The following is a 25,501-nucleotide window of genomic DNA, read 5'->3' on the forward strand; positions in this document are numbered from 1 at the left end:
CATCCGTGCCATATTCAAGGACGTAGTTATGCTAATGATTCTCGATCCAAATCAACAAAAAAAATTGTACGTATTTTTTTTTTCGGAATTCCTTCAATGTCATCTAGCCGTATTTAAACTTGGCGCGTATGTCACTGGCCTTAAAACCGTGCTGCGCCCTCACACAAACGCAAACACAAAGCATACGCAACGATCATTCACACATTTCATTCATAAAATTGGATTACTTCTGAAATACTACGACATTACAATAACAAAAAAGCAGTGCATAATTATTATTAGCTATTTCCCGTCTACTGTAATTCCAATCGATTATTTACGTATTTTATGTCCTCCTCCTGAAATATGGCACAAATGCAAATCAACACCTTGTATAGTCCAGTCAGCTTACTTAGACATAATTTTACCACAGCTGGTCTCTGGTAATTTTATGTAATCCTGGTAATCCCTCACACATAGTTGAAGGTATTGGATATTGATATTATTACCTGTAATTCAGCCACAGATGCTATTACGTGTACAGCCATGCGACCTTCCTCTTGACTAGCCACGAGACACTCCCCGCGAGCCTCGTCTAGTTCTTCCACGAGCTTGTGTAAATGATGTAGGTAGATACTTCCATCAGGTCCATCAATTTCTTCCTCCGTAGAACTAATAATGGTTAGTATTAGTCTGGCTGCACAAACTCGCCGATCGCCGATCACTGTCGGAACTAGTCGGAAGATTTGAAGTCCCCAATATCGGAATCTTCTACCGATGTTGATTTGTTGTCTTTTATCCGAACAGATTTAAGGTTCACTTAATGGTTCCATCCAATCACAGAAAACTTCAAAAACGACAGGTGAGTAAAAAACCGGACAAGTGCGAGTCGGACTCGCGCTCGAAGGGTTCCGTACCAGAGCAAAAATGAGCAAAAAAATCTTGATTGTTTTATGGGAGCCCCCCAAAATATTTATTTTACTTTGGGGGGCTCCTACAATAAAATAAACATTTTCCTCCTTTGGGTACGGAACACTAAAAATGTAATAAAAGAGAGAAAAGAGGTCGGCCAGAATATTATGATGATCTTGAAATAAATTCGTGCAATATCTGTAACTTTATTGAACCATACCACAAATTATAGGAGCTCAGCTAAAGTGCTCATCGGAATGTTTTTTTAGATACAACGCCATCTAAAAAGTTCCTGAAAACTAAACTTCTTTGAAAATGTTAGTCGCTTAAAATATTATTATTGCGCAATCGTCAATATTAACCATACAAATTGATAAAAAAATTGCACATTACGCAATTTTGCATAATTTGATTTATCGTGTATTGAGTGCTTAACTTAAAAAAATGCATCCAACTTTTCAATCTTGAATCAAATAAAAGGGTCTAGGTGATACGATTTAATTAGCCTAGAGCAATGTATTTTTCCTTCAGTTGCAACACCGATGTTTTTCATCCATAAGTTAAAACGAGAACGATATACGTAATCTGAAAGAGAAGAACAACCGACTCGGGGAAAGCTGGCCAGCGGACCGCTGCATCAACATGTTTGTTTCTAATTTTGTTTATTTTTATTTCTTTACAGAATGTCATTTGTTTAAATAAATATCTGATATTTATGTGATAAATTATCTAGGGCCTGTTGATGTTAATTTTTTTATTGAATTGTAAGGATTTACGAAGGAAACCACAGGTGCCTTTGTATTTCAAGAGGATTTACTGCTACACAAGTTTTTTATGTAAATTAATTTAATTAAATAAACATTAAACATTTATTTGCTATTTATTGGACTATGCAGAAACCGAAATAAAAAAACTGAAAATTGGGTATTTTTTTAGAAGTGACTAGGCACCCTACTCCACTTTGCGCGGCAGCGGTCAGAAGGCGGAGCTTATCGGCAAACTCGCGTCGAAGCTGGCTTCACTGTCAATTCGAGAGCCGCGAAGAGTACGCTCGCGTCTATTACGTGGTGTGTTTATAGTGAAGTGGATTTTGTGATGAGATTATCGAATGTCGTGAAGTGAAAGATAGTGTTGTTTTATCAAAAAGTGCAACTCGTGGGCTGTACAATGTTTATGGTTAATTTATAGTGATTTAATCAAAATGTGTGAATCACAATTGTGTGCAAAATTGATTTATGCCACGTAGTGACGCGAACGGGTAATGATTCCTAATGTGGAGTTCGAAGCAAGATGGTTAGAGAGACTCGGCACCTGTGGGTTGGAAATTTACCCGATAACATTCGAGAAGACCGAATAAGGGAGCACTTCAAACGGTAATATATACTTTATTATCTTCTTATTTCCAGATACTACTGAGTTGTTTCATAAATAAATTGAATCCCTGTACCGGATATTCGAAGTTCTGATCACTCCTTGAAAGTCGTGTGTGGGCGTTTGAATATAAACACTAACCGACTATAATGTAGAAGGGACTGTTTCGTTGAATGGTCTATGTGTTTATTTAGGTACTTTTAATGATTACAATGTCTTTTAAGCCCGGTGTCTAAAACCAGTTATTTTTTCCTGTTCAGTTATTATTATTATCTATAGCACCTGCAAAATAAAATAGAATTTCGCAGTCGATTTATAACCTTTTCCTAATTATGTAAATAGGTTCCTGCCTACTACGAAGTAACATTGTTGATTTAAAATTTTAAGTTTATTTATATCTAAAGGGGTAAAAATGTTTTGGTTCGCCTTAAACTCTACCCTTCCATTGGGCGACGTGCTTTCATTCTTTGTGCTGTTTGTCTTAAGTAGCCTTGTAGGATTCATTCTTTACGTTCACTGAGTACCTATGGCGACCAATTTATTCTAGTGATATTGGTATAAATCTGCTAGGTATTTGTATTAAGTAGATACAGGTAGTAAAGCTTTGCAATCTTCTAATATTTGCACATAATTTCATTAACTATCACATTATTTGTCGACATACAAAATCATAAGCAAGGTCGTTGCTCTCTCGTTATACCTACTTGTCTTATTTTACATCCATTTCAATTCACCGTTCTTAGCTGCTTACCATTTCATTCCCATGAAACTCAATACTGAAATAGGTACCTACATTTATTTTTTTATGGAAATGTTCAAAACATGTAATACATAATAATTTACTTAGTTATTATGTACTTAATTAAAACGACAACAATTTGTATTTAAGATTTGGCAACGATCTCGACATGGTCTGGAATATATACCTAATAAATAGTGAATGAATAGAAGTACGATTAACATGAGATAAAATGTATGCTAGGACGAATTACTAAGTTTATTGAGCAGGTTACATCCTGACATACGGAATATCGGAAGTATAATGATGAGTTACTTCATTGCGATTGTATTTAATCGAGGTGGACGGAATTTGCGTTGATCACCACGTCCTAGACTTATAAGCCTCATCTCTTGTCCCTGTCATGAGACAATCAAGGTCACATAAATTGTTTTTTTTTTTCTTTGATGTCTCCATACACGTGCTCCATATTTAATTACTCTTGTTATCTCGTAGACGATTCCGCACTTGTCGTCATGACAAAAGTTCGAATGTAAGTGAAAAATCCTTTTCGATAAGGTATATTCATTGGTGGCAATATAATTAAAAACTGATCAAATATTCAGTTACCGGAACAGTATTATTTTATTCAAACTGCCACTGGACTGGGGCCCGGTTCTGCTAAGTTAATAATGTGAATAGAAATTGAATCGCAATAGCAGTTTTAACCATATCGGGTATTCTGCTACTAATAACTAACTAACTAAGACCAATCGTACTGCAATGACATTCGATTGGTTTGCGATTGGTCTGCCATTTGGTCTATACGGTCATTTGCTCTAATCATATTGCAATCATAAATAAATTGCAGACAATATGATTAATTATTGAATCACAGAAACGGATAAAAACGGTAATAGCGGAATGACACACGCTTCAATCGTAATTGAGTTGTAATTGGATCTCAGTCGGATGTGAATCGTATGTCGCTTAAGTAAAGTTAGTAGAATCGCGCCCCTGGACAACTGGGGCCCGATTCTCCTAAGTTAATAATGTCAAAATTGAATAGAAATTAAATCGCAATAGCAGTTTTAAACATATCGGGCAATGTGCTACTAATATATGACCCGATACGAATTCCGTTGGAATACGATTGGTTTGCGATTAGTGTGCCATTTTGGAGATTTTGGTCGATACGGTAGTTTGCTCTACAATCATATTGCAATCGTAAATCATTTGCAGACAAAATGATTCATTATTAAATGACAGAAAAGTATAAAAAAGTTTATTTCAAAGAAAAAATAGTAGAATGCCACATACGCTTCAATCGTAATTGAGTCGTGATTGGATCTCAGTCGAATGTGAATCGTATGTCACTTCAGTAAAATTAGGAGAATTCGGGCCCCTGGACAAACTTCGAAGACTGGAGTTTGATTTCTTTACTGCATTGAATTATAATTTAAAACAAATGCGTATTATATTATCGTCTTAAGTATTTCCTTTCTTTACCTCAATGACAGAACGACATTTCTAGTCATGTAAGCAATTTTCAACGAGTCTCTAGGAGAATTTACTTGCATTGTCCTTTAAAAGCTGCAACCATTTTGTTTTTCGTTCATTATTAAAAAAAAAAACGATTGGATTTGATTTTTGCTTGGCTTATCCAAAACCGTCAAAAAATCTTTCTGAAAGTTAAAAATACCAGTCAGCACCAACTAATGGAAGCAAAACTACTGAAAACATACGATATCTCCGCCTCTTATGTTTAAGTATTTTCTTAGAGAAGGTAAATATAAAAGAGTTATCACTTTGTGGGTATGAATCATATATTTGTTTCATGAATAAAAGTAAATTTTCCCGTTAGTTCAGTTCAGTGTTCATATTATTTTAAAGAAAAACCAACCAAGTCTGAATCGGGCTCATTAGAAGGGTTACGTACATCTGTTAAACGAGCAAAAATCTCACGATTGTTGTATGGGAGCCACCTTATTTTATTCTGATTTTGCTATAGCGGCAACAGTAATAGGTACATCATCTGTGAAAAATACAACTGCCTAACTATCACGACACGATTAATAACATACAGCCTGGTGACAGATGACCAGCGAAGTCTTGTACCGTTTTACACATTTTTGGATACGAAAATTTAGCAAAGATATAATATTTTTAGTCATTTTCTGTTTTCTGACACTGTCGATGTCTACAAATTCTGCAGGCACTGTTTTGTATCTTTTTCCGAAAATATTAGTTCTGATAATAAAAATGATTCTCTGTTTGCCAAATGAAACTAGTTTTCGTTGGCTTCGGTTTCCCGTTGTTACCAAACCTTGAAATTATTAATGTCATTGTAAGCACATATTTTATTCTTTACCATAATCTTGAGGTTTTGTTTGAGTTTGAGAGGTTTACGATTACAGTTCTCGTAAAAATCGAAATCGTGCATAACACAAGTACCTACGAACGTGTGTTCAAGAAAATAAAACGTTTAATTCGACAGGTCCTAATGCAGACGTACGGACGTATATACGACGCCCACTTTCCGTATACTGTCTGCACTCACTAGTAAGCGGGCGTGACGTATGTGCTATGGCGCTAAAGATCGATGCGTGAGATGCGTCAATCTCATCGGAATTCAATTTTTGATAGACAGATTTAATTTCTAAGAACCTAATGGTCTATTATAGAATATCATTACTTGAACACAATAAAATATAGCAGCATATTTTACCTTTTACTTCAAGACCAATGCCCTTCCTCATTATTGTTTTCGCATTTGTCAAAGCATGTCTTACAATTAATAACAGCTCAGCAAATGTGTCCAAAGACACAAAGGAAATTGAAATTGTTAAGGAATTTAATGTTTCTCTCCATAATTATCTTTTTATTTATTATATTAATTAAAAATCGATCAGAGGTAATTTTTAGCATGCTGTTTTACCCTATTCACCGAGCCGTGAGCCAATACAAATACTCCGCCGATATACCGACTTTTTGTCTACCATTCAGACATTTTGGCACTCCGTACACGGCGTAGTACGCGGCGTATACGTTTTGGATATTAGTTAAGATCGTGGCGTCAACGTCACCAGACCAGATGTAGAACAAAATTACTATCAGAGACGCTATGACGAAAAAAAAAGAAAATAGCTCGCCAAAATGCGCTTATTAGAAAGACAAGAAACGTTATTGTCGACGCTTCTTTGGTACCCGCTCGCTTTGGAATCGTTGACAGATATTTCAAGAACCCGAACGCCTCGTTTCTCTACTCGTAACTGATCGTTTCGGTCATGTCCATCATTCGTACGAATTTGACCTAGAAGGGACCTATCCTACCTGCATCATGGCATCTCTGCTCATAGTTTCTTACCCCTTGGTTTTAATGTTGAGGATCGTAATTGTTAGATATACATACATAAAAAGCGACATACTTATTTAATCCATACATACACATACAAATATAAAAATGAAATATTTGTATTTTTTAACCGACTTCCCAAAAAGGAGGAGGTTCTCAATTCGGCCGGTATGTTTTTTTTATTTTTCTATGTATGTACATCGATTACGCCGAGGTTTATATACCGATTTACGTGATTCTTTTTTTGTTCGACGCGGAATAGTTGCCAGTTGGTCCCATATTCATCAGGTCAGGATCTGATGATGGAAACCCTGAGAAATCGAGGGCAACTTTCGAAAGTTGTAGGCATACATAGGATTAAACCTTGACACTCATATGTATGCCTGACAGCACTATTCAACAGTGAAGGTTTGGAGCTGACCTGATGATGGAGACCAGAGAAGGTCGAGGGAGCTCGACACCTGAAAATGAAAACTACTGTTTGGGCTTATATTATACGTATTAATGAGAACTTTCCAGTAATGTGGAATGTGTGTAATAGTGACCTATTCGTATCACTATAAAGCTGAAAATAAAAAACTTTTTTTACAAAAAAAATAAAACCGACTTCCAAAAACACTAAAAAGCAAAAAAAAATACTAATTTTAGGAGCATCGGCCTAGAAGTCGGTGGCAAAATTAACTTAGGGACATCCATTACACACCGACTTCTAGGCCGATGCTTCTAAAATAATTTTTTATTTTGCTTTTAAGTGTTTTTGGAAGTCGGTTTTATTTTTTTGTAAAAAAGTTTTTGTTTGTTACTGGTATACTACAAAAACTAGTAGACCGACTTTACTGTTGAAAAGCTACACTCTTCACGAGGAATATTGAGTATATTTTATCCCGGAACGGTCAGAAGCAACCACGGGACGTAAGTGAAACAGTGGAAAAACTGCTCGTTCGAAATAGTAACAGGAAGCTATTATTTCTTTTTCTACGTGAACTTGTTTTTTTTAAAGAAACAATAAGGCAATCCTTTTACGATCGTTTTTTAATTTAGCCCGATATACATTATGTTACGCTACTTGATGGCAATCTGTTAATCGTGATGTGTCAACATCATCTACATAGCCTTTGCTTTTTACCATTAGGGGCGGCTTCCAGACTAACCGGATGCAGCTGGGTACCAATGTAGAAGGATTAACTTGCCTATCAACCCTCCTCAACCCAGTTAGCCGGGCAACCCAATACCCCTTGGTAAAACTGGTTGTCAGACTGCCCGTAATGGTTGCCAAAGATGTTCAAATGACAGCCGGATCTTAAGTTTATCGTACTTTTCGAGACACGGAAGAACTTGTCGATGGTCACTCATAAACGGACCGAATGCGCCAGGCGTTGCTTAACTTTATGATCGATCGATCCGCGCCGCTTTGAATCAGCCACGAACTCTTGATGTATATTAAGCTGATATCAGATGCTTCAATTTCCGTACATTATCTTTCGCCTTTGACTCGAATTGAATTGTCTTGAGTATAAAATGAAACACGAACGCGGGATGAATTCACTGGTGAAACGATCGATACGATGTTGGTTATTGCATCTTTCATTCCGATATGAGTGTATGCCGAGTAGGGTTGCCAGATAGGAACTTCCCAATCCGGGACAGTTCTAAAAAAAAACAATGTCGGGTCGTGGCCATAATAGAAAATATCATATATTTTTTTTATTTTCAAAGGATTCATATTTATATTTAAAAGATGAAATGCCATTTTTTCAAAAAACATATTTATTAGCTGTAGGTATGTAATTAGCTTATAAATTAAAACTTTGGTAGACACGTCAAAGTTTATACGAGTCTGCAGTTCGGACTTGATTAAATCCATGGATATCCGGTTAAAAAATAATAACTTTTCAAAATCCGGGACAATGAGCGCTAATTCCTGGACACGGGACAAGAGGCAAGATTCCGGGACAATCCCGGATTTCCCGGCGGTCTGGCAAGCCTAATGCCGAGTGAAAGAAAAATTAATGGTCTGTTGTCGATAAGTTGAAGAAAAAGTGCATTACTTAGTAATCCGATAGCGAATATTTTCTGTTATGTCACCCTAGTACCTGTGACAAAAAATGATTCGATTTCAATACCATTATTTTAGTGTAGAGAACATTATTAAAAGTTGCAAATGCATCTGGCTTCAATGCACTTATGATTTTCTAGTACTTGTACTAAGTAATTTGGAAGTCTATGTTCGCGTTTGAAGCGTTTGTTATAAGTTGTAAGATAAATAAATGACAGAAAATACATACAACGGTTTTTAACATCTCAGGAATTTTGGGTTTTAATGAAAAAAGTTGTTTGGTGAATGTTTTCTAAAAGTGATTTTTAATGAAATAATCAATAGAACACAGCTTATTTATGGATGACTAATCTGTATTCGATATTGTATAGAAAAGGAATTTTAATTCTAGCAATTAGCATGTTGATCATGCAAATATTATTTTTTTATATGCCTATTGATTTTTATCGACTTGATAGTTGAAATTTACATTATTGTTTAATTCTTGTAGTTTACTCATACTTATCACCTTTAAATATTCTATGGAAATATTTTTAATTATTATTAAAATTATACCTAATTGAATAAGTCTATTTTCGCGTCTGTTATAATAAAATAATAATTTTCTTAAACATAATAAGTTACATTTTACGTGTCTGTCTGAGCTTAGCAGCAAACCATTGCATTATTAGGTGTCTAGCGCCCCACCACGGTTTTGCAATGTTGCGCTCCAAAAGCAGCCTAGGTGCGCGGGCGGGGACGGTTAGGTCGTTGAACCCAGAACAAGCAAGAATAATACTTGTGTCATCATTTTGCGCATATGTGTATAATTTATATGAAAAGCTGACTTAATGACTGGCACATCAACGCATGGCCTGAACAATAAATAATGGTTTTCATAACCATTATTTAAACTTAAAAATTTTGCATAGGGTTTCCTTTTGTAACATACAAGGCCCACAGTACCGCGGGGGACTGCCGACTGGCATAGAAGAGACAATTATTTTTATTGAGAAATGGGCCGCTCATAAATAGTGTGCCATTTAGTAACGAAACGCATGTAATCAACATTTATATTATGTACCTAGATTACACCTCGTCTAACCGGAATACTGATAAATGATGAGTTGCGCCTTTTAACTTTTTGAACAATGACCGAGTACGGGGCTGGTTTATAACTTGGTTAACGTTATAGTTTTAATGGTCCAACAGGGAAACATCTGAGTTTATGCCGATGATACCTACTATGGGCCGATTTTCAACTACTTTCTGAGCAATAAATATAGCGGTTTTACACATCTTCTATACAAAAGCTGTCAATACGTCAAACATTCTGCAGAGAAAAGTTATTTGGCGAATTGACACGTTGGTCCAGATGTCTTATAGTGCAACTACTGTGCAGTCGGTCTCAGGTTCGATTCTTTGTGTTGTGTGAGTCTCTGTGTTGAATTTCACAAAGTATTGATTGTCGAAAGAGTTTAGCCTTTTATCGGCTGATGCCGACAGCCGATCGCTGCCCATTTTAAATTGACTTATGTGCTGTTACGGTACGAACTTATGAGCTGTTGCCGCATCTGAACGTTTCTTGCCTGTTCCAAGCCTCTTCTCAATTCAAATCGCGTCTGCGCCACGCCTGTCCCACGCCTGCTGCCTTACGTCGCTTGTGTGTGTTTAAGGCTCGGAGTAAGTAAAGATAAGTGGAGATGCCATAATGCAGGTAGGTCAGGCGCCTCCTTCTAGGTCAAATTCGTACGGTGGAGATGACCAAAATGATCAATTAGGAGTGAATTAATGAGACATTCGGGTTCTTTGAGACATCTGTCAACGATTTTTAATGAAACAAAATGTTTTCGGGTCCAAAGAAGTCGTATAAGAGCAAAATCAGTAACGTTCCTCGTCCCCCGCTCACCCGCATTTTGGCGCGCTACTTTCTTAGGCGATTTTCCGTTATAGCACCTCCGCTCGTCATTTTGTTCTCCATGGTTTTAGGCCTTAGGGTTTTAGGACGTGGCTCAGGCAACGAAGCGGCGTGTCTGCGCCGCGTCGTTTCAGCATAAAAGGTCGCCTGCATACATTTTGTATTAAAACCCATAATATACAGACTAACAAAAACATCATGATTTAGACTAAGATAAACAAATATAAGGTTTGAAAATGAAATAACTATATAAAAAAAATCTATATTAGTATAGTATAATTACTCTTATTTTTAACGTACGCGTTGTTAAAAATCTTGTATTTAAGAAGTCAACAACGGCTGATACACATGACATGAAACAACCAACGTGGAATATAACGCTCTGTTGTACCGTGTTCTTTTCGCCTCGCCTTGAGTATGCGCCCGGCGTGCGAGCTGGCAACGTCGCATTTAGTGTTTTGTACTTGCGCACGTCGCGTCGACAGATACGTTACCTGCCAACGATAGATCTATAACATTCCACGAACAAAATTGAAAAAAATCCAATCTTCACAAATGTTTTGGTTTCAAGGATATATTTTCTGAATCTGGTAATAACAATTTAAGAATTCTTTGTAAAGAAGGAGCGAGCCGTCCCGGCTTTGCATGTGGACAAAAATCATATACTAGGTAGGTACCCACCCAAAACTTGCATATGAAATTGTGTTTCTTCAATAAGAATGTTTCAAAGTACATACATCGAACGTAGTCCCAATGGATCGTGATAGTCAGCTCCACCACCTTCAAACTAGATTTATGCCTACCGACATTGATTAGAAAACTTCTAATTTGAAATAATAATCCCTCATCCCCTCTGCAGTTTTGTGGATTTATGTTACTGTTACAACAACAAATATTATTTCGTTCAATGAATAAAGGACCGTTTTTTATGCCTTTTATTAGTTTCCGAGTAGTTATTAACCAACTTCCCAAAAAAGAGCAGAGTTCTCAGTAAATCAATTTATTTATTTTTGTGTTATTTAGCTTTGTTAATATTAAATTAATGTAATGTTCCTTAATAACAGGGAATACCAATTATAAAAAATAAAATGCTCCTTATTACGCGGCTTGGGATATTAAAACTAAACTAAGGTATTGTCCTTTGTTACAGTAAATAGTAAGTTATGAGCTTATTGTAGAGTTTACTTTTGAAAATTTTATGTAAGGCTTATTTAATTTTTTATCTTTTTATTTTGTATTTATAAAGATTTTTTCTATTTAGCATTTTTTTTTTTGACAATTTATATTTAGAGTTTGAGTACAATTTACATGTAAAAATTTACAAGTTCACAGTTGTCAATGTCAACTAGTCGTTATCATCAAGAAATACTTTGCATGCCGTAAGGCGAAATGTATTGAGACAAAATAAATTAATATATATATCACCATATCTGTAACCTACTTTTTTTTTTCAAATAAATGATTTATATTTCTAAATTTGTTTTCTAGTAAGGAACAGAATACATAAGAGGGAACTACGCTTATTTTTTATCGTGGTGTCCTCTGACTTAATAAGTTAATGGTCTTTACGATTACATTGATTGATTGGAAAGTACCCAACTTTATTTGACTACTCATTTATTTTCCCATTGTTTATTGTAGTTGCTCAAAAATTGCAAAATTCCATGAAGACAACCCAACGATTCGTTTTAGGTAAACCCAATGATGAAACCTTCATTTTATTACACGACTGCTAAGAAGGATTGTAGCTTTACTGGCAATCGATGCATGTATTATGCTGATTTTCAACACCTAAGAGCATACCTATTTCATGCTTCATACTTATACTCGCAGATTTATGCACTTTTATGTTCCAAAAAACGTTGATACCCTACGACTTAACCACCTTGTCTGTCAAAGATAGTAAATAGAAAGCTTGGTTACAATGTGAATCATACGTACATAATATAAACATACGTTGTACCGCGCCCGCCTTTCATGTTAGTCGGCGCAATGAAGTTGTGCGCACTACTCCTCACTTCACCTCACCCCCTTTTCATGGCGTTGGACCGGCTGGCTGGCATCGATCGCATGGCAGACTGCGTCCAGCGACCAAGAATACTTTGCAATCAGCCTGCGTTCCCAGTCAAATGTAGAGTATATAATTTACTAGCGAGTTCAAGTTTTGATGTTACCTATTTATTATGTTTAATTTTGGAATGGTTTTATAATTTGTTTTCGTTATTAAAATTTTGCATGTAATGTTATATTATATTGAGCTTGTTGCCTACCCTACCTGGAAGCGGTTGCTGCTTTCTTGCGTCGTCGTATTTGCCAGACAAAGTTTTTAAAGACTCGCCGTTTTCTTTTTCGGGATACTTCTGCCCTAACCCGGATTAAATAAAGCCTATGCTACCCTATAAATCGATTCAGTAGTTTGGAAGCCTTCAGGAACAATGTTTTTTTTTTCATCTTTATAATTATAGTATAGAAGCATAGCGTAATTTAAAATTTTGTATCTGAAGGACTTGCATTTCAGTAATTGCACAATAAACTTAGGCTTATTTTTTTATTAACCAGCAAGTGCGAGTACGGACTTGTGCACGAAGGGTTCCGTAAAACCGAAAGAGTAAAGATTTTTGTACGGGCGCCCACTAAAATATTTGTTTTCAGTTCGATTTCAGTATTTGGAGTAAAAGCGGCAACAATATTTACATCATTTGTGAAAATTCTTTCTGTCTAGTCGGATCTAACGGTGTCTCTGACTATCACAGATTATCATGACATAGGTCCCGTTTTATCCTTTGAATCTTAAAACCCTATCAAGTGTATCGGACTCGCCAACTGGTTAAAATAGCCATTCATTCAGTCAGCTACTCCTTTGACTGAACGTCGCCATTTAATCAATCGCGTAGGTTTTTAATTAATTTTGGACTGGGCCTGAGTTAACAAATTGTAGTCCTGTTTCTAGATGGTAAAAAAAAACGAATACTTTACCTTAACCAACTGTCCCCGTTGCTATCACATTCAGAGTTCGTAACCAGTTGCCAAGTTGTCATGTACTAATGTTAAACAAATCAGTTGGCTATAGGTCATTTCACACTTGAACGACAGTCGAAACGGCAGGGCATGGAACTGCGCAGCGGTTGTTGCTCGCTGTTACAACGTCGAGGGCTTTTACATTGTCGTTATAAAATGTTTATACTTATTCACAAGCCATAACGGTTTAACCAGGATTCATGTCTATGATTTTCGTGAGTCGCCGTCACCATACATCAATGGCAATGTTAAGAGGTACGGTATCTTAATTTAAAAGCGTTTTAATGTGTATTTTACATTTCAAATCATTTTCTTAAAAATTCTTTATAACGATGAATTCTGAATATACTCTGATTCATTCTTGGCTACCCTTAGATTCAAAATCGAAAAACATGTATTTGAATACATGTTTTGAACTCGGCTGATAAACATCACTTTTTCGACGTCAAAATGACACCGAAAAACGCTCGTTATACGCCAGCGACTATTTAATTATTCTAATCCGAGATTTACATAAGCGCCCGTTCGGTTCTTTTGCAAATTTATTTATATTAATTAAATTATACGTTTACCTACACTTTTTGCTGATATTTATTTATCTATACTTCAACGTTATATAGTAAAAGGAAATATTTATTTATTTGTTTGTACAAGTCTGTAAAGTCTCCGAACTACTGAGCCGATTTGAAAAATTCTTTCACTTTTAGGAAGCTACAGTATCCCTGAATACCAAAGGCTATATTTTATACCGGTACAGGAAGAAGTTCTCCTAAGAAGCGGGTGAAACCGTGGGATACAGCAAGTGTGTATATTATAGTAGTATTGCCATCCAACGGATGTCCCCATAAGCATGCCAGGGGGATTGTGTGTGGTCTAGGTGTTGCAACATTATTATGCAATGCGAAAGTTGGTGCCTGGTGACGGGGCCGTAGTGTGAGGGAACCACCCTCCATACAGAGTATAGCTGTATTCCACCCACGCCCCCGCTCTATCGACCTGCGCAAGCATCCGGCCTGAGGCTACTAGGAGCTCGTCGACCGACCTCACAGTATTTAAACTTTTCTGTCCCCTCATTTATTTTGTATATGAACTCAGCTATTATTAAATTCGTATTTCAGAAGTTTCTTACGTAAAACTTATTTTGTTACTTGTGTGTTTGCCTTGGAACCATATTTATTAAAGAACTACAAGCGAATATCATTAATCAGTATGGTGCCAGCCAAGAATTAAAAGTTTGTTGTGATTAACGATTACGTCTAAATCCTAATGCCGGTTTATTATACTGGTCGCTATTTCAATCTGCTGCTGGTCACGACTTCAGTCTTGGCCACATTAGTAAAAACCGTACAGAGGCAAAGGCCACCGAAGAAGTCCATTCCCATATAAATAAAATATGCCCACTGCTACCAACCGCTATGGAGTTCCCTAAACTGCCTTCATTGTCAGGTAGTCATAACATATTTCGGTGTGAATACGAATGAAATGAACCTAAACACTTGGTAGTTGCTAAATACCGATGCGGAGCTCCCTTGATTTTCTGTCGTCTCCATCATCAAGTAAGGTGCAACCCTTCATGGCCATAAGTCTTACCCGATAAACACACAAATATCAAATTTCCACCCGATGGCGTTCCTACAAGTTTTATGAGCTAGCCCAAGTTTAGGAGTCTTCGAGAAAAAAAAAACAATCGTCTTGAGAGAAACCCCTCTTTTTTTTTGAAGTTGAAGACCACCTAATCTACATATATACTGCTGAACCGTTTAAGCTGAAAATAAGAGGATAGATAGTAGACCCGGGAGAAGGATAGGAGAATGATGTCCTCCAAGCCGATTATCGGCTACGGCGGCTGTTCTCATTTAAGGAGATCAGCCAGGAGAATAAAGTGTGTAGCGTTCATGTAATTATTACTCGTTTCTGCCACGCCACGCTGAAAAAAACTATCACGAAATTTCGATGGAACTGCTCTCCTCATGTTCCAGGACAGCATAATTTACCTGAGTATTCCAATCTCCAGCCGTATTACTCACCATATTACAGGGCAGCATAACATACATGAAAAAAACTCTCGGGACATGGGTGAAACCGCGGGGAACAACTACTTTTATGTAAAAGCGTATAGTCGCGAGATTTCTCGGCTGAAAATAAGGAAAATTTTGTTTTTTTGCTATTCTGCTATTCGGAAAGGAGACAAATTCAACATAACAGCGAGAACACTCTGATTCAAGAGATTCAAGAGAACACTCTGACGTTATACATAATGGCGGATTACATACATACATTTCTAATAAATACGGTCTGCGGCAACAAAAAACCTCTCGGTGAAGACTGGCTGTCGTGTCAGGCTTTCTGGCATTTAACTGGTTCGACATAACGTCAAACGCTCTTTAACCTTTCAGCTGTAGAATCGTGCTGCTTTTACTTGGTCATAAGCTCCTCATTATTTTATGGGCATGGTTTAATACAGAGCTCGTGGCTAAGTCAAAGCCGCGCGGTCGATCCTTGGATGGGGGGACCATCTTATCATAACGAGTTCTTCCGTGTTTCGGATGGCACGATAAACTGTAGGCTGCAGCTGTTATTTCTACATCTTTGGCAGTAGTTACGGGTACTATAAGCCAATCAGTCTGATAACCAGTCTTAACTACGGGGTATTAGGTTACCTGAGAAACTGGGTTGAGGAGGTCAGATAGGTAGTGGCTCCTTGTAAAACACTGGTACTCATCCGTTCCCCGACCCCAACATCGTAAGGAAAAGGCTAGGCAGTTGACGGATTAATAAAAAGTATAAAACAATGCAAAAAAAAATTATGGACCCTGGTCTATCAGCGGTCAGTGGTATTTAGGGATGCAGAATGTTCCTATACTTAATGTTTTGATGTTTTATCCCCGAGATGTACTTTGAACCATAAAAAAATTTGAACTTTTCAGACATCTGGTGTAACACAACCCAGGTATGCCTTAACTTGCTTCTGACTACATACTTATAATATAACCAATGTTGAACATGTGTAAAGTATAGTTTACACAAAGCCAACACTGGCTGCCAATAAGACTGGCAACCATCGCTGGCTTGAAATTTGCCTCAGTTTTTCAAGCACTGGCGAAAATATTGCCCGTCTATTTTCTAGCCAGTGACCTCCGCAGGACTGGCGCCAGCATAACTGGCTTCGTGTTAACTCTGCATAAATGACAGCCGGGGATTATGCATATTATGCGACATATATTTGGTGATAAGCTCCTTTTATAAAGAAGTCCAAACTAAAAAAAAAATACAAAAAAGTTCATCAGGACCAGGATTGATTAGAAATGACAGTCCAGAATCTGAATAGAAGCTTGAAGGTTTTTTAAAAGCACAGGATAAAGTAAACATCAAAAACTGCGAATAATGACTTTGCTTATACAATTCTCACGAAGTAACATGCAAATATCTTGTTTCCAAAATGTCCTTCGAGGTGAGGCCCATAAGTTATAACTCATTACAAGAATCTAAAATTTGTTTTTATTCTAATGCTTTAAAAACGCGCTGTGTTCAAATTATGGAGTAGTTAAAATAACATATTTTTTTGGTGTGGGTTATTTATCTATACTTCATATTGTAAAGCTGAAGACTGTGTTTGTTTGATTGAACTCGCTCATCTCAGAAACTACTGGTCTAATTTGAAAAATTCTTTCAGTGTTAGACCCATTAATAGAGGAAGGCTTTAGGTTACTTTTTATCCGGGTTCGTGGAGAAGTTCCTACGGAGTGAAACCGCTGGCACAAGCTAGATATAAATAGCTGTGCTATACCTATATAAAAAGTGGGAAGATTCTCAAAGATTGATAACAATATGTATATGTATGTATGGTATTCAGAAAGTAGATGACGTCACCGACCCGGTATCTCCCTGCCCCTCCCACTCCGCGCCACAATGCTTATTTTTCCTTGCCTGACTCGCCATTGCTACTTCACCTCGAACCCCTCTCCCCTGTACCGCCCGTCTGACTGCGTGTGTTATCACAAACACACACGCAGTGTGTTGAGTCGAGTTTCACACGGAAACCGGCTACGGCATCGAGTGCGGCCATGTTGTAAGAACCATAAAACTGGCAACGTCGCACCAGACGACCGATTTAATCTTGTTTGAATCAATTTCTCTAAATCTATAGGTTACTTCTAAATAAGGGTTCTGAGTAAGACACTTCCAAACTAACTTACTTAACTAAGACACACAATATTTGATACTATGTGTAACAAAGAAAAATTAGTGTGTTACGTAAATCCTCAAATATAACCGGCCTGGGTACAAGTAAATCTATAACTTTTTGAAACCGACCAAAGACACATAAGCTTGACTGTTTACTTTATTTAAACAATAACGTGGAATTTGTGTTGTTTAAAACCAAAACGTAAAAAAAATATAACAGTGATATCCATAAACATAATGAATCGTGTTCGCAACTTACGATAGAGAATGGGGAGGCAAGCGGCGCGCGGGACGGCAACAGCGCTTATCTTTTATACACCTATTGTGAACAGTGATCAGAACGGCAACAACGCTTTTATATAGCTTCTGGCCTGCTCACTCTCGTGTCATGCCGATCCGCACCGCTGCAGTCGTCCGGCTAGTTGTTTATTTTTTATTTAAAGTTGGCTCTTCATAATAATGCCATTCTAATTGAATTGTTGTCAAAAACAGTCTAAACAATTTCCTAGTCGCATATATTACTATACTATTACCTATGTATATATATGCATACACCTTTCTATTACATAATAACGTTTTATGAAAAACTGTACATTTAGTAACCTGTACTAAATGGTCAATTCTGATTACAGTACATTTTTTTTTATCCCCTTGGAAAAAAAAAAATATAATTCTTGTAGATTATTTCATACGTAATTAAAGTCCAGAACATAAAGCTGCACGAACACGTATACCTCTACCTAGCATCATACTTATAGTACCTACTTCTTTCCCAGCAATATTTTATTCCGGGTATATCACCATATCCATGTTCTGGACTTTGATTACTTATTAAATAATCTGAAAGAATTTTTATATTTGACCTTGGGGATGAAAATGCTGCAGATTAGTGTAATACTGACAATGTTAAGAATTTCTGTATTTTTAACAGCCTTCCCAAAAAGGAGGAGGTTCTCAATTCGTCGGGATCCTTTTTTTTGTATGGTTGTTCACCGATTACTCGAAGACGCCTGGACCGATTTGCAAATTTTTTTTTTGTTTGATAGGGTATACCTTCCATTTGGTCCCATAATCACCATTTAAAACAGGATTCGTTAAACATGCTTCTTTTATAATGAATAACAAAATGTTATTTATAATAAAGGACATTGCTCAAAAGCCGTCTAGCAGTGATTCACGTTGCAGAACCAAAATAATATATCGGGTGTGTCGTACCTAATCACATTAAATCCTATCACATATTCTTCATGATATTCTATGGCGAATTGTAAAAAAAAATACTTAATTCATTCAGTGGTTTGGCCGTTTGGCCACTGGAGTCAATTTTCGTTTTCATAATTTACAACATTGTGTAAAGCAGAGATAAAGTTAGGAGTCACGAATGCTTTGACCGGTTGACAGCTGTCAGTTTTCAAGGGAGAATTTTACTAGACACGGATTGCCATAAATAAAAATAGAATAGAATACTTTCTTGCATATTTTATTTTTTCTTTGTGCTAATCGACATATTATATTAACCAGTATTTTAACGTATTTATTTCTTTCTTTTTTTCTTAGGAACAACAAACAGATTTACAATGTGTTTTATATAATGTAGTAACAATATGGAAAAACACATAAGTATAGATTTATATCAAGCATTGATAACAAGGTTTTACAATTGTATATCCAACTACGTTATTCACAGATTCGTAATAATTTAATGTGATTAGGTAGGCCACATCATCATCATCATCTCAGCCATAGGGCGTCTACTGCTGAACATGGCCTCCCCTTACATCTCCATAGATACCGGTTGGAAAAGACCTGTATCCAGCAGCGTCTTCCTGCCTTTATAAGGTCGTCTGTTCATCTTATTGGTGGACGTCCTGCGCTTGCTAGTCCGTGCCTCCGTGGTCTACACTCCAGCACTTTTCGACCCCATCTGCCATCTGTTCTGCGATCATTTGACCTGCCCATTGCCACTTCAACTTGCTTATCGGGTGGGTTATATCGGTAACTTTAGTTCGTCTACGGATCTTCTCATTTCGGATTCGATCACGAAGAGAAACATCGAGGATAGCCCTCTCCATTGCCCGTTGAGCTACTTTGCCATTTGAGATGAGGCCAATAGTGAAAGACCTCTTTTCGGTGCCGTAATTCATCACTGGTAACACACATTGGTTGAGTACTTTCGTCTTGAGGCACTGAGGTATGTCAAAAAGACATTGCGTAGTTTCCCGAACGCTGCCGTGCCGATTTGGTTTCGGCGGTTGACCTCTGTCTCGAAGTTGGCCTGCCTAATTATACTACTTGTCCTAAGTAGATATATGAGTCAACAACTTCCAGTATCGAGTTTTCAACAGAGTTTGGGGTGGGCACACCATTAGCATTTGACATAATTTTCCTCTTGTCCATGTCCATTTTCAGGCCTACCCGTTGTGAAACTCGGTCGAGCGAGCCAACATGCATCATACTGAGTTCCTCCATCGACTTTGCCATGACTACGTTGTCGTCGGCAAACCGAATGTGAGTGATGTATTCGCCGTTTATATTGATGAAAAGTCCTTGCCATTCCAGGAGTTTGAAGACTTCCATTGCGGCAGTAAACAGTTTCGGGGAGCAAACGTCCCCCTGCCTTACGCCTCTTCTCAATGGAATCGCCTACGTGCTGTGCTCCTGTACACGGACCGACATGGGGGCTTTATTAAACAAACACTTCAACACCTCGATGTACAGATAGTCAATACGGCATCGCTGGAGTGACTCAAGTACTACCGCCCATGTTTCCACCGAATCGAAGGCTTTCTCATAGTCCACAAACGCTACGCATAATAGCAAAAACTCCTCGGTCTCTGTATAACTTGCCGCAGCGTATGGATGTGGTCTATGGTACTATGGCCTCTTCGGAAACCGGCTTGTTCTGGTAGCTGGAAGTCATCAAGTCTGTGTTTGAGACGGCTCGTGATAACCCTTGAGAACAGCTTATAAACATGGCTTAGAAGCGTGATGGGTCTGTAGTTCTTCAATAGGCTGTTATCAACTTATTTGAAGAACACAGCACCACCCCAACCCTGCTACATGCTTCAGGCGTTTTGCCCTCGGACAGGAAGGAATTAAAGAGATTCTGGAGGACTTTAAGTACCGGTGTTCCACCCGCTTTCAGAAGCTCTGAAAAGATTCCGTCCTTGCCCGGTGCCTTGTTGTTCTTAAGCTGCTTCAGGGCTATCCTAATCTGAACAGGTACGATGTTCATATTTTTCTTACTAGCTTTTCACTTCAGAAACTTTGTTTTCGAACCCGGAGTATTTTAGCAAAATTAAACGATCGCTAATTACATTTATTTATCAGATTATGATTGACGTTTGGTTCCATGGATACGAAATGACTAACGGAGGTGGCATAACGGAAAATCTCCTAAGAAAGTTACGCGCCAAAATGCGGGTTTGCGGGGGACGAGGAACGTAACTGTCTTCCCCCTTATACGCCTTACTAATACCATAAATTGTTGATAGATGTCTCGAAGACCCCGAAAGCTTCGTTAGTTCACTCGCAACTGAATTTTTTGGTCACACCCACCGTACATATTTGACCTAGAAGAACGTACCTGCATTATGACATCTCCGCTCATCTTTCCTTGCTCCGTGTTTGGTTCCCATTGTTTTTATACGAGTTACGTAAGTGTAAGCCTTTAGCCAGACTTGTTATAGTAAAATAATAGGAATCATAATTTATTATAGCCAAATAATTATGACCATTAAAAACATTACGCTTTTTTATTTATTTTATGATTTTGTTATATAATAATATTTATTTTTGTAATCGGTCTCACACAGACGCAAACTGTGAAGCCACATGACAGACGTCTGTGACTCTGTGCTGAGGCGATCGTTACTGCTTTGATTATTTCACGCTAGGATGTATCTATGTAGTTTTTCTGAAATATCCACGCGTCCCGAGATAACTGCTTCCCGTAGCCGGATGGTGAGAAAAATCTCTCCTATGTTCTTCTCTTGGCTCTGATCTACCTCCCTGCCAATTTTCAGCTAAATCGTTTCAGCCGTTCTTGAGTTATAAGTGGAGGAACTAACACGACTGTCTTTTATATATATAGATGTAATTATTTTTAAAATTGGTGAAGAAAAATACAATTGCCCACTAATAAGATAAAAATAATATCAAATAATTTCTTAACGTATGATAGCTATGCGATGACCATTAATACAGCACAGGGCTAAACTTTAAAGCAACTGGTGTTTTATGTGGTTTTCAGTGAGGTTTAAAAAATATATTTTCATCGACTTTATGTATTCTAAACATTCGTCTAGATAATAACTGTTTTTATCCATAAACATATAAAGTCGTGGTGGCCTAGTGGGTTAAGAACCAACCTCTCAAATCTGAGTGTGGGTTCCGTTCCAGATCAGGCAAGTACCAATGCAACTTTTATAAGTTTGTGTACATGTACTTTCTAAGTATTTCTTGGACACCAATAATCGGGTTTCGAAGGGCACGATAAACTGAATGACACGGCTGTCATTTGAACAGTCAGAACAGTTTTGACATTTTGTCATTTGGCAGTCGTTACGGGTACTCAGAAGCCAGTAAGTCTAACAACCAGTCTTACCTGGGGCTATTCGGTTGCCGGTAACTGGGTTGAGTAGGTCAGATAGGCAGTCGCTCCTTGTAAAACATTGGTACTCAGCAGCATTCAGTGAGACTGGAACCAACTCCAACATTATAGGAAAAGGTTAGGCAGATGATGATCCATTGATATATATTCTATTGATGAACAAGAACGTCCATGCAAATAATTTGTTCGAATACGTCTGTTAACATATTGAGACAAGATGTCTTCCATATAGGTCGTTATCGCAGAAGTGACCCACTGTTTTCAAAAAGATGGGCGAATTAAAAATTCAAAGAATTCGACGTAGAGCACCCGCGCTAGTGAGCTAGCACTGAAGAACTTGTTCAGTTGTGTATCATCACTAATGATACACAACTGAACAAGTTCTTCAGTAAAAATTATCACTTCAGTATAACTTTATCATACCGCCCTACCTTCGATAGTGAGGCTGGCAGAACTACTCGGGTCATTCGTCATCTCGACACACTTAACTCACCACGAATGTGACCACTTCGTGAAACTCAAAATTTTAACATTTATCATGTCGTCAACTCGACACTTTAAGATTTTGATACGTGTCCAGTTAGTGAAACTTAAATTATAAACTTTTATGTTTTCACCAACTCGACACGTTTTAGACTTTAACCCGATTTCTAGCAAAAAGTACAGTCAACAAATGAATGTATTCATTTTCTGTGTCACAAACATCATCGGCCACTAAACGTCAGCTTAGCAAACACTTCAAACCCGAACATGGACTCCCAAACTAGTACAAGTAATAGGAAATCATTAAGTGCATTGAAGCCAGATGCATTAGCAACTTTTAATAAAGTTCTACAATAAAATAATGGTATTGAAATCGAATCATTGTTTGTCACAAGTTAGTACTTGTAACAGTGGGTAACAGATTTGAACAGAAGATATTCTATCTTCAATATTAATCGGATTGCTAAGTAATGCATATATCTGTTTTTTTACAATTTATCGACAGAAGACTTTTCAAGTACTGTCTGTAATTCATAATACTCTGTTTTTATTTGAGTTTAACTGAAAATCACCCACTGTTTGATTTTAATTATTCCTCACGTACTATGTTCGTTTTCTTTCTCACTATATGGTCTACTACTGCCATTCCGTTTGCTTGTCAGGTTCATAATCGCAATCGTAATAATATCACAATCATTTTACTTAGACTAAGAACTAATAACTACAAAAATACCTAATAACTACAGAGATCAATAAAATCAACATTGGAAATAGAATGTCGTGAATCATGTCGTGAGAAAGAAAACGAAAAAGTGCATTACTTAGTAATCCGATAGCGAATATCTTCTGTCATGTCACCCTGGTACATGTGACGAAAAATGATTCGATTTCAATACCATTATTTTAGTGTAGAAAATTATAAAAGTTCGTAATGCATCTGGCTTCAATGCACTTATGATTTCCTAGTACTTGTGGTTAGTAGTTCGAGTCGCGTTTCAAGCGTTTACTAAGCTCAGTGGCTGATGTTTGTGACACAGAAAATGAACACATTCATTTGTTGACTGTACTTTTTGCTTGAAATCGGGTTAAATTCTAAAACGTGTCGACTTGGTGAAAACATAAAAGTTTATAATTTAAGTTTCACTAACTGGACACGTATCAAAATCTTTTACGTGTCGAGTTGACGACATCCATCCTCCGAGCCTTTTCCCAAACTATGTTGGGGTCGGCTTCCAGTCTAACCGGATTCAGCTGAGTACCACTGTTTTACAAGAAGCGACTGTACAAGTTGACGACATGATAAATGTTAAAATTTTGAGTTTCACCAAGTGGACACATTCGTGGTGAGTTAAGTGTGTCGAGATGACGAACGAACCAACTACTCCGTTCTCATGTGTAGCGAGTAAGTGTTACTTTTGTAAATACATACCCTGCTCTGTGGAACTTTAGGCTATAAACAAAAATGTAGTTCTTAAAAAAAAACTAGTTGTTACAAATCTATTACTTCTAAAAAATTAATGACACATTTCGTATTATTTACTTTTGCGCAATTTGGGCACTTAATTTTTTTTTTCTACTATATATGGTCCCCTGGTATTTCTGACAATTCTGTCATCCTCCTATCTGTGACTGAAGAGCGGCTGATAATTAATTTTAAAAGGTGGTTTAAAGTACACACGATCAGTTTCTTCATTAATATTGCATACTTACTATACACGGGCTCTTCTGTTATCCATACTACATAGATTCCAAACTCATTGGTTTCGTAAATCACACTACATAACATTGCATATTTTATTGATTCGTTGATGGCGGGGGTGTATGTAGTAATGTAGACTCGATGGCACTATTGCTGCAATTGGAATGCTTCAAATATTCTTTAAAATATATGATTCTTTAAGTTGATGTGTCATCTCAAGTTTAGATTATTGATATGTGAAAGTTTTTTTCTTTTCACAGCTATGGCCGAGTCCAGAATATCAAATTATTGGGTCGGGCTGACAACATTACCGCTGGCGTCAATGCCGGAGGTGCCAGTGGCATATGTGCAACGGTTGCCTTTATGGACATCAAGTCTGCATCAAAGGCACATAATGCAGAGCACGTGCTGGACGAACGCACGCTTACAACCGAGTATTATGAGCCAGCAGCGATACCTTCGGCTGCAGGAGCGCCTTCGGCCGGCTCATCCCCTGCCGGTTCAGGCTACTCAGGTTCTTCGTCCTCCGTGAATTCTACCCCTGCTCCCGCTTCCGTGTCACGCTACCACTTATCGTGAGTACAAATTTTGTTGGGCTTTTTTATCAAGAATCAGGGATCATTTTTTGACAAGCTTTTATCATTTTTTTATAGATACGGCTGGAATAAAGAAACATAAAGACGATTTAGAGTAACTTGAAACGTGATCACTGACTCATTTTCTAGGGCTTAAAACCACACAGTTAAGTGCGTTTCTCACGGATGCTATCCGATAGTCCCTCAGATTTGAATTTGGTGTCCATTCTACTTCAATCTAGATGGATGGCTACTAAAAAGTTCATCTCTGATGGAACACATGATTAAATCCAATCATGCATATGATAAAGGATTTTGAGATTTATTTTATCAATCCATATGAATTACCATTAAATTTATTATACAGTTTAGCTATAGTGTGGATTTAGGTCACTAATAAAATATGCTTGGTCTTGATAATGTCTATGTATTGTGTAAAATTTAACATGAATAACTTACGCAATTATGTGTTGTAATATGGTGTGTTCTTAGAGTTTTCTGCTTTCATGGTAGTAGGTGTAAGTGGCATGTAAAACTTTCTCTCATGCACTATTACGGTGCCGCCGCCGCCGTCCACAGTGGCAAACGGCGTTATTAATTAAGGATTGCAGTGAATTATTTGGATTGCAGTGCGGAATTTG

General features: G+C 37.4%; 1 protein-coding gene across 1 annotated transcript in view; it reads left to right on the forward strand.

The window, feature by feature from the left end:
• Positions 1-1,882: 1,882 nt before the first annotated feature.
• LOC110375379 (protein split ends) overlaps positions 1,883-25,501 on the forward strand; it is a 92,949-nt gene continuing 69,330 nt past the window's right edge. Inside the window, 2 exon segments of the mRNA XM_064039027.1 lie at positions 1,883-2,264; positions 24,546-24,860. Coding sequence (XP_063895097.1) covers positions 2,182-2,264; positions 24,546-24,860 — 398 coding nt within the window. The 5' untranslated portion in view covers positions 1,883-2,181.

The sequence above is a fragment of the Helicoverpa armigera genome, chromosome 18, assembly GCF_030705265.1.
Source record: "Helicoverpa armigera isolate CAAS_96S chromosome 18, ASM3070526v1, whole genome shotgun sequence".
Classification (NCBI taxonomy): domain Eukaryota; kingdom Metazoa; phylum Arthropoda; class Insecta; order Lepidoptera; family Noctuidae; genus Helicoverpa; species Helicoverpa armigera.